The 11494-nt window shown below is 32.6% G+C and overlaps 1 protein-coding gene and 1 non-coding gene across 2 annotated transcripts; both read left to right on the forward strand.

The window, feature by feature from the left end:
• Positions 1-2067: 2067 nt before the first annotated feature.
• LOC143566399 (U-box domain-containing protein 45-like) lies at positions 2068-4703 on the forward strand. Its single transcript, XM_077053123.1, has 2 exons — positions 2068-2328; positions 3857-4703. The coding sequence occupies exons 1-2, from the start codon at positions 2252-2254 to the stop codon at positions 4671-4673; spliced, it is 894 nt and encodes a 297-aa protein (XP_076909238.1). The 5' UTR covers positions 2068-2251; the 3' UTR covers positions 4674-4703.
• Positions 4704-10695: 5992 nt separating this feature from the next.
• Positions 10696-10779, forward strand: TRNAF-AAA (transfer RNA phenylalanine (anticodon AAA)). Its single transcript has one exon. It is a non-coding gene; the product is annotated as a tRNA-Phe (tRNA).
• Positions 10780-11494: the final 715 nt, after the last annotated feature.

The following is an 11494-nucleotide window of genomic DNA, read 5'->3' on the forward strand; positions in this document are numbered from 1 at the left end:
GGTCACTTTCAGTTAAGAATCTTAATCTTCATTATGTTATTACTCAAAACTTTATGCTCGAATCCATTGCTTACTGTAAAAAATTATTTGGAATGGAGTACATGTATGATTATTAGAAAATGATTTATAGTAGTAATACATTTATATTCAATACATAATCAATTTTAATTGCTAAAATGTAATAAATAAGATATCTATATAATTCTCCCCTTTGCTTGGATCAAATACAAATAAAATAAGTATGTGAACTGTACGTATTAAGAAGTGTAATTATATATATATATTGTAGTTAATTATTTACATAATTACACTATTTGATTAGTGTAGTTAGTACGTTTTTTTAGTTTGAACATTAACTTTTCCCATCATTTCCCATTTCCCATAATTACAAGTTTTTGTTTGGTATGTTAATTTTAAAGTAGTTATATCCAACGGATATAATCTGATTTTTATATGTATTGATTGGTTAAAGGAACATTTGTAAAGCGTTGGTGGGCAACAAGCCAACAATACATTTGTGTACTGCTTTGCTTTCATTGACAAAGACTGTTGAGATTAAGTTACATAAACATCACCAAACAACTAATAAAAGGTTTATTGTTATTTTAATAATACATACATGATTGTAACTCTGTTTTTGTCTATATATAGCTACAACTCTCATATATTTCATTCTAACAAATTTAACAAAGAAACCTTTTAAATATATTGAAATAATATTAGATGATTAAACATGTATAGTTATGTGTTCAATGAGGTAGCGGTAATCAAATTAGTAAATTTTATATTGAGCTTAAATTAATGAAAAAAATTGGGTATTTTTTTTCCCACAAAAATAGATGACCAAGCCTAAAAGTGATATCTATTTAAAGAGCCAATATGTTTGGTAAACATTGTGTTGACATAAACGTCGAACTCAAACTTTCGGTCCCGTGTAAGTGGGTGTTATTGCCAATCATTCCCTTGTTTTTTTATCGTAGTAACATTTGACCCCAGATAGACTGCTAACCACTTACTATTATGTTAGTCTAAAATCGATCATGCCAACTAGCAAAAAATATTGTAATGAGAAGTTGTAACATAAATAAAATGATATTTGTATTTTTTTTTCACACACTAAGACAAGACACACAAATACTATTGTTGCTTAAAACTAGTACGAGAAATTCTGAAAAATTGGAAGAAGAACTCTTACACATTATTCTATTCATAAAACCAAAAGACGATAACTATTACTCTTTCACCACGCCCTTTTCTTTTTCATAAATAATCATGAAGTTGATATAATATTTCAAAGGTTGAGGTAACAGTACAAAAAGTACAAAAGGTTTTACTAAGCTAGAAATAAATTTATATAAGACTGTTTAGAATTCCTTATTTAAGCTTCTCATAAGTTATAAGTTACAAAGTTATAATTTATGGGTTATTTACTCACAACCTTTAATTTTTTCAAATTCTTTATAACTTATCTATATTATTATATATAATATAGGAGAGGGCAAATTAAGACGCTTATGATTAAGTAATTTAAAAATGAGTGTTTAGGGCCGTTTGTGACGGTTTTTAAGTCAAACATGCGAGCCAAGCTGCTAGTAATGATTATTTGTCGTCCAAAATAGAAACTAAACCGTTGAAAATTGAAACCGAAAGTTAAAGAAAAAAACTAACCATGAAACCTAACCAATTAACATATTTAAACGGTTGTAAAGTTTCAAACCAAACCATAAACACCCATAATTATTACGTGATTACTAGAGTCTGTATTCAAACACCTGTCACGTCACAATTATCACACCCTTCTAGCAACTTATAAATCATAAGGATATTAAATAAGCAAATCCCAAACACCCCAAAATATGATTACCACAAGTATAGAAGCTTATAAAGTTTAATATATGGTGTCTGTTTTTTCATATTATAAATTTTAAAGTTATAATAAACAAATATATATATTCTATAAAAAGAAAAAGCCGTTGATAATAATAACTGTTGCTTAACGCCAATCTCTTTTAAACCCCCTTCACTTAATTTCATCCAGTGCCAACTCCCCATGGATTCAAACACCACCACCACCATCACCGGTGATCATACTCCGACAACCTCCACCATCGACCGTACACTTCATATCATCCAACAACACAACCATGATACGTTTTCAAAAATTCAAGCAGCTAAGGAAATCCGAAAACTTACCAAAACATCACAACGCTTCCGTAGACAATTCTCTGACGCCATACCTTCCCTTGTTTCCATGCTACGGGATCCGTCTGTTGAAGCGAAAGCTGCAGCTCTTCTCGCGCTGCTTAATCTCGCCGTCCAAGACGAAACGTACGTTTTGTTTTTTTTTTTTACGACAAATTTGTGTTATATATGAGACTTAAAGAGTTAAAGGCTTTGCCTTTGACACCGGGTTGGTAAGATGAAACATAAGTTAATATTATTATTTGAGTCAAAGTTCAGTTTTGGCTACAATTGCCACTTTAGTCCAAAAAGTTATTTTTTTCTGCCAAATACATTTTTTGGTTTGCAATTTTTTGGCAGGCATGTTGTGGTTTTTATATATATTTTTTTAAATTACTAGTTTCCCTAATAAACTTTAATCCAAAAGTTTATTTTTTGCCGTTTCAGTTTTATTTTTTTCGCTACTTGTTCGGTTTTGAATGAATGGTTTTTGTTGGCCGTTCAAAAAAAAAATTTAGCTGACTAACTCTGACAAATATTTCTGTTAACCATAGGGATGAAAACCGAAGTTTAAATTAAATTATTGGTGTGTCATTTTCTATGCTTATGTGTGCATATTTTTCTCAAATTCATCAATTCAAAGAAAAATGAGAGTGCAATAATGTTAAAAGTATTCTGTTTGTGGTTCTACTTTTTAATCAATCATGATTTTAATTGGTTGGTTGAGAAAAGTTAACAGATCATGTTAAAGAAGTATCTGAAGATAATATGGTTAGTACTTAGTTTGTTAATCAAATCATGAATTTGACGTAATTTCAAAAAGAAAGCTGGTAATGGTATTACTACGGTTACTGTTTATGTGTCTTGATCACCAGTCACCAATATGGATCTTGCTTTCTGGTTGATTAATTCAGTTTGAAGTTAACTGCTTTAAAGAGACTGTTGTATGTCACTTTCTGGTGTCTGCTTTGCTTAGAGTTCATTAATGTATTGTTGAAGAAATCTTGAATTGTAAATGATCCTTTTAATGTATGATTGAATCCAACCGAATTAAAACCGTAAATTGCGTTTATAAATTATGTTCATTTTGTAAAAAATTTTGGGAAGTATTATTTTTTTTTTTAAAAAATTACAAGTCTGATGTTATTTTTTTCAAGAAATTGGCTGATTTGTTCGTTATGTGATTTCATGGGTTAAAACGAGTCATTTTTATAAACTTGCTAATGGGTCGGGTTACACCGATAATATTCTAGAGAGAGTATATTATTATTCTTTACACGCGTTGATATTTGCAGCAAAACCCGATTGACTAACCATTGTATTTAATAAATGCAGAAAGATAAGCATGAATATAAGATAAATGTTTTTGTTCAGGAAATTGGTAGTTTTGTTTGTTCTGAATTTGGATCATTTTAGTTTCTACTCGAATTATACCATGGGTTCGGGTCAGGTTGCAGAAGATATGCCTGCTAGAGAGTATATTATTTATTCGGTACCAACGTTGATATTCGTAGAGAGCTTGATTAAGTTTAACTAACCATTTTATTAAATATTTACTTAGAAGATAAGCATGAAGTCAATGAATGCTTTTTAATTGGGCATAGAATCTGATACTTGATTAACTTTTCATAATTGTTCTTCATTTTTTTATAATTTTTTGATTCAATTTGTACAGAAACAAGATCAGTATTGTGGATGCTGGCGCATTGGACCCAATTGTCACAATTTTTAAATCAGGAATCATAAATATGCAAGAACACGCAACCGCGTTATTAGCCACATTATCCGCATCACCTGTCACAAGGTCAACCATTGGTGCATCCAGTTCGATACCGTTTCTAGTCGAGGTTCTTGATCAGGGGACCCCACAAGCCAAGGTGGATGCAGTCATGGCTCTATACAATCTTTCATCAGACAAAAACAACCTTAACCTCATCTTACAATCACAACCTGTTCCTTACCTAGTAAATATCCTTAAAAGCTCCAAAAAATCCTCAAAGATTTCAGAAAGATGCACTGGTGTTCTTGAATTATTGATTAGTTTTGAAGAAGGGAGGGTGTCACTAACTTCAGAAGAAGGCGGCGTGCTTGCGGTTGTGGAGGTTCTCGAGCGTGGGTCCCCCCAAAACCGTGAGCACGCGGTGGGTACACTTTTAACCATGTGTGAAAGTGACCGGTGTAGATATAGGGAACCAATACTTAAAGAAGGTGTTATCCCTGGGCTTTTGGAGCTTACGGTTCAAGGAACCGTAACCTCGCAGACAAAAGCCCGTACTTTGCTTCGGTTGTTACGGGAATCGGCGTACCGAAGATCGGAACTCGAGCCCGATACGCTTGAAAACATTGTGTGTGATATAATATCACATATTGAAGGTAAGGAACAGTCTGGGAATGCAAAACAGATGTTAGCAGATATGGTGCAAGTTAGCATGGAACAGAGTTTGAGACATCTACAGCGGAGACATTTGCGCGTAACGGGTTCTCATGATTAAAAAAGGTCGGTAATATGTTTTTTTCTAAATGTGGGTTTTGTTGGATCAGTTTAATGTAACATGATATATTATGAACATGTGGTGGGATAATATGTTGTTACATACTAGGAAAGCCAGTCCAGGCCTTTTGTGTTTGGTAGGTATCATGTGACTGGTAAGTGGTGAATGTTGAAAAACTTGCCAAAATTGGTGTAGTTCATTGTAAATGTTGTGGAAGACTGAATAATATATACAAGGTTGGTAAAATATTATACCCGTGAATCTATTTAGTTACTTACACCAACTAATGCGTCTTAGTGTTGTATAAATTAAGTATTTATTCTTTACTATTTGGAGGAGTTCGGTATTTTTAACCTGAGGTGTTAAAGAAAGCCTGTTGGGCCACGTGTCGAAGGAAAATCCGGTTTGTCCCGTCTGCAGTAGTCATAGTGGAGATCGTGAATGTCGTGTTGCGCAGAGCCCACTGCTTAGTACCATTGTCTCCCTTGCGTGTCCATTGTGGTGGTCCAATGCGTACCTGCTATACATGTGGCTCTTCCATGTTAGTGCATATGCCTGCACATTTATGATATATAACTTCTCTTTCGCGGCACTTTGAACGTATTCGCCCTAGATGTTCGCCAGGTGTGTTCCTTCTTGGCATTTTCCTTCATAGTGCTTGGCTGTTTTTAGTCATGAGTCTGGATCTGACCTGTATCCGGGTCCATATCTCATCACCTAGTAAGTAGTAAGAATAGTAAATATAGCATGTAAGTTATAGGTATTGGATCATTTCAAAAGTTTTTTACAGCTAGATGTGCGAGAATTGAAGGTGTAACTCCGTTAATCCCTAATTTTACCCCATTTCTTATGTGTAGATGCGTTGTGTAGGTGCATATGTATGTGTGTAGGTACGTATGTTTGTATATGTGTATGTATGTTTGTATGTGTTTAGGTACATAAGTTTGAATGTGGTTCGGTACGTTTATATGTTTATAGGTTGGTTTGAATGTGTAATTAAGACATAAATACAACCAACCTACATATATGTATGTAACATCATATGAAATGGAGTGAAATTAGAGATTAATGGAGTTATACATTCACTTCTCACACTTATCGCTGTAATATCACTTCTCGCAAGATCCATCCCCGTAAGTTATATATAGTAGTTATTTACCGATTAAAACAAAATGTTTATATCATATACATATCTCAAACTCATCTATTATGATTGTGAAAAGTATTTAAGTTTCATTTACTTTGAAAGAAAAATGGCTCTATCTTTCGGTAAATTAATAAATAACTAATATATTTAAGAATAAAATGTTTGAATTGGTGTATAATAATATTCAAGAACACCTTTAAAACGTTTACTCTTCATACTAGACCTTGACTTTGCTGTGTTTTTGGACCACTAACTTATTAGTGGGCCTCTATCTATATGACTATATCTTTCATAAGGGAGGCCTGATTATTAGTATTAGCAATGACACATCATCATAGACTTGCTTTTCAAAAGAACTAAAGAAGTGTCTTTTCAAACAAAATAAACTTAAATCGACGTAAACGTAATAAAAAAAATATTATATTATAGTAAAACATTCTCTCTTTTTTCAAATAATTTAAAAGCATTTCTTATAGACGAAATATTCACAAATGAAAGAATGCTTATGGGTAGTTTACACGAAAATCGTTGTCGACGGGCTGGGTCAAAACATGTTGCGTAAACTAATTACGTTAAACCGTCACAAGGAAACATTTATCACTGGTGTAAAACGTCTAATCAAACCTCAAGAGCTCAATAGCTTAATGCAATAAGTTAAATCAAATTTCTTATGTTTTCCATTTGGTTTATAAAGACGAAATATTCACAGATGAAAGTATTCAAGATTTCTAAAGCTCTAAACCATGATACAAATTAGATTGTTAAATATCAAAGTTATCTTATTCTTAAAATCACTGTGTGTTTGAAATTGAAATCGTTAGTTTTTTAGAAGTGAAAATGCGGTGTCTTTTTATTGAGCCGGATAAACTATAAGTAGGTCGGCCCTCCCTTTATTGGGCCTTAAACGTGCATGTTCTGACTTCTGATGTTCTTATCATGTATGTGGTATTGTGTATACTACTTGGGTACACACATCGGTTTTGGAGTAAGAACCAAATCAAGTTTGAAACCGGTTTCTAAGTGAAAAATGAATGTTCGATTTAAAACCAGTTTTTAACCGACTTGATATTTACCAGTTTTAATAGGGGAGTTCTTCGCTATCGGTTAAATCAAACAAATTTCATAGTCGATTTCAGTTTGGGTTAAAAACCGGTTCATTCTAGTCACCTCTATATAGTGTATTACTCAAAAAAGTAACACATGTAATAATCGGGCCGTGTTCATATATGTAACATTCGTCATTTTCGATCTTTTTTGTATTTGTATTTGTATTTGTATCAAAACCCGACCCGATTTGTAAACCAAATCTTTCACTAATATAAAATGTTGGATTTTTATGTTTCATAATCATCTCTTACCTTTTGGATTTGTTACTAGATTGTATTATTTAAACCTTTTTTTTAAAAAAAAAAACACATGCAAGTATTGATATAAAACAAGGAAAACAAGTTTGACTCATTCCCTATATAAACAACCCCACCCTCTTCATTATTCTTTGCTTATTCATCTTCTTTCTCTCCCTAATAAAGTTCATATCTCTAACCTCTAAGGTTCTTAATAATCAAGCAATAACATTCTTTAATTCTTGTTTGTTACTTATTAATTCATATCTTGTGGCACAACATATATATAATATGCACCCCTTGTTTCCTTCGGCTTTCATCTTCTTCGGGAGGTGATATGCTACAAGGCAAGGCTACATGGAGAACTCTTTGTAGTTCTTGTTTATACTATTTTCCTTTAATGCCTTCCTAGTCTTGTTCATATTGTAAGTAGTTTAGCTTTTAATTCATGTTTAAAGAGTTTCATGGTATTGGTTATGAAGTCACTAGTCTCGGTTTTATCCCGAGATTAGACCCGAATCAAGACCGAACCAAGACCAAACTCTTGTTTACTAGTCTTGTTTATACTATTTCCCTTTAATGCTTTTGTTTATATTGTAAGTAGTTTAGTTTTAATTCATGTTTAAAGAGTTTCATGGTATTGGTTATAAAGTCACTAGTCTAGGTTTTATCCCGAGATTAGACCCGAATCAAGACCGAACCAAGACCTAACTCTTGTTTACTAGTCTTGTTTATACTATTTCCCTTTAATGCTTTTGTTTATATGGTAAGTAGTTTAGTTTTAATTCATGTTTAAAGAGTTCCATGGTGTTGGGTATGAAGTCACTAGTCTCGGTTTCATCCCGAGATTAGACCCGAATCAAGACCGAACTCTTGTTTACTAGCTTTTGTTTTAAATAGTTTTGTTTACTAGTTTTGTTTAAAATAGTTAAATAAACATGTTTATGAAAGATTTGAACCTTGCAACTTCTAAAACCATTTTAATAGTTCTATGGTATTTGGGTATGTGGCAACCATCCTCGATATCATTTCGAGTCAAGGACCGAACCAAAACCGAACTAAACCGAGTTCACTTGCCTAAGACACACAAGTGTGTTTTTGGCCATCGAAACTCATCTTTTTTTCAAGAATGTATTTTAAACTAATTTTAAGTATTTTATCAACTTACTTGGTGTGTCGGTATCCAACTTGATCTTATAACAAGCTTGGACCGGTGATACCAAATACACACTTAACGGACGTTAAGGTTCTTCATAATAGAACTATATACTTGGTTAAGTCTTTCGATTTTATTGAGTTATCTCAAAACATTTTGGAAAGTTAACTTTGAGTTTAGTTAATTATCTAGACCCAAGTTAACAAATCCGAACACTCGATTAAAACCTTGTTTTGGTGTTCATATACCCAAAGGGTCTTGCATTAGTGCATTATAACCCACATAAGTTACTTAACATAGGTCGAGTAATAATTATGAATGAAATACCAAGACCCGGTTTCGAGTAAACTTACTTTTTAAAACATGTCTTTAATTTCCCAAGTATTTACATTTTTAAACCATAAACTTCATTTATTTACTTTACTTGTCATATTTTATTTTAAACCCTTCAAAGACTACCTACTAACTTAAGACCCGTTTAATCTAGGTCTTGCTCGTTAAACCCGATCTCCGATTATTCACGAATCAATCTTTCAAGTTACTTAGTTAACGTGAGTACATTTCATCCCCCGTTTTCATTTTTATCTTTTGGGGGTAACATGCATACTTATTCAAACAAAAATGATTTATATTATACTCATTTCTCAAACCACAAACTTTAGGGTATATGATGCTAGAATACTTGCTCTATTGTGTGTTATATGTCTCATATGCTTTACGTGCGCGGGTGTTTATTTTTATGTTGTTGTTGAGCCTCATTAAGTATGATCATACGCTCCCCTAACTACTTAGCCTTGTGCTAGTAGAATAGGGCCTCATTATCCAAGTATGTCGGTATTCTTACCGATTAGAAATGATCCTCATTTACATATGTTTTATATACCATGATTGATGCTTTTATTTATAGTCTCATATACGTTTGTGGATTTCACTCATATTATATATACTCAAAACTATGAAATTGCTCACCAACATACGTGTTGACAAATGTTATTTTATGCATGTTACAGGTTTGATTATTACTTGAGTTGGAGTTTGAAGACGTCATTCTATTTTGATACCGCTAGGTTATTAGAAGAATGAACAATATCTATTTTCTTATGTTTTGATGTTATTTGTATGAACAATATGTGTTACTTTGGTGATTGAATGAAATTAATGAGTTGATTAAATATTGTCACTTTAATAGTGTCTTGTGTATTTGTCCAATCACGTTACACCCCGGCATGTACCGCCGCCTTTTATCGGGGTGTGACAATGTAATCATATTGTTACAGTAATATTATGATAGAACTATGAGATACGTGTACTAATATGTGCATATTGTTACAATAATTGTTACAACAAAATAGAATACGAAAGTGATTTATTTTCTCTCTAGATTTTTTTGAAGTATAGCAATGGGCACATAAACATGGAGTGGATGCAAATATGCATATAAACATAATGTTATCAATACCGTATTTTTTTAAAATAAACCTCCAACATATTTAAATTCATGTACATTCTAGTCAGTTACGGAGTATACAACAAGCAGTACAAAGGTTAAAGCGTTCATAGCTATGTTTCCAGCATACTATTGGAGTATTGGTTCTACAATGAACATCTCTCTCTCTCTCTAACATACTGACACGATCCTATAATAATAATAATAATAATAATAATAATAATAATATTTAAGTTTATATATTATTTAGTTTCCTTATTATAATCAAATTACGTTTCATTATTGTTTATCTTTTTCTATTTTTATGTCTTTGTTTTCCTATATATTGTAATCTCGTTTAAGTAAAAGAATAAAAAAGAATTATTATCTTGGGTTATTTTCTCTTATTCTCTTGTGTTCTTGGGAGATTGACGGTTGTCTCGAATAAACCGTAACATATACTTGTGATGAATCAAGTGATTAACACAAATGCATCAATGTTCTTAACTCTTTATTAGTATTAGAATCGGTAAAGCGGGTTCCAACTTATTTATCTTAAATCTCTGTTAGTGATGGTAACGCGGGCTTCAAACATGTTGAATCTCAATTCATCACTTTTATTACACTCAAAAATTTCCCTTTTAAAATAAACACAACTCAGATGAAACTAGGAAAGCAAATAAAATCGTTATACAGAATCCTCTTTGTTCATAGAATACTTGTCTTTTAAATAACAAGATACTTTAATCAATAAAAACCAAGAGGCATACATGGTGATGGCAATTAGCAGGCTGTAAAACGAAGCTAATAAAAGCACAATATCAAGTCATCTATAATTACCTAGCAATTTATTTGTATATTATCGTTGGAAGTTGGAGCAATTATTTAGAATAAAAAAGTTAATTTTTAAAATTGGTATCAATAATTAATTGAGAATCATTAGATATCAAGTCAGGATGGCCGAGTGGTCTAAGGCGCCAGACTAAAGTTCTGGTCTTTTCATGAGGGCGTGGGTTCAAATCTCACTTCTGACAATGTTTTTTTTATTTCCGGTTAGCCAATGATGTTTGCCAAATTTCACTTCTGCCCCTCGTTTTGCAAAACTTAATGGTAGCTACGTAAACATTCTGATTCATATAACATACTTTAAAATCAAAGAGGGACTATTTTTGTTTATTTAAAATTTATTTTTTCATTTGTGATAAATTATATATTCATTTCATAAGTAGTATTAAAATGCTTTTCAAAACAAAGATTGTGTGAGTATTTGCTTTCTTATAAACTTTGTAACACTTCATTATAATATAATACCATAAACAATAATTAAAGGTTGCTACAACAAAATTCAATATGTTTGTAAAACGATCTTGTTAACAAAATTCAATATTCCGCTGCCTACCCACAGGTGGAAACCCACGTGACTTCTCCCCCATAGGGCGAAATGATTCGGAGAGTACTGGGACAATGATTCGGAGGAATCCGATAGTGACGCAAACCCTCGTCATAGGGCGAAAGGGAAGCGTAAGGAAACGGACTCCCAACCGAGAAGGCGTTTTGGAGAAACCTTCAAACCAAAAAACGCAGGTGGAAACCCACGTGACTTCTCCAAAACATTTACACCAACCGCTGCAAAGGCGGGAACGTCCAAATTTGCAAGGGACATTACGGAAGCAATCGTCCCGAAAAGTGCCAAACAGATGTCCAACATCGGCACTTACGATGGTATATCTGATCCAGACGATCATTTGA

This window comes from Bidens hawaiensis, unplaced genomic scaffold (assembly GCF_021521415.1).
Source record: "Bidens hawaiensis isolate Kalapana, Puna unplaced genomic scaffold, B.hawaiensis_p1.1 tig00022884_1, whole genome shotgun sequence".
In the NCBI taxonomy this organism is placed as follows: Eukaryota; Viridiplantae; Streptophyta; class Magnoliopsida; order Asterales; family Asteraceae; genus Bidens; species Bidens hawaiensis.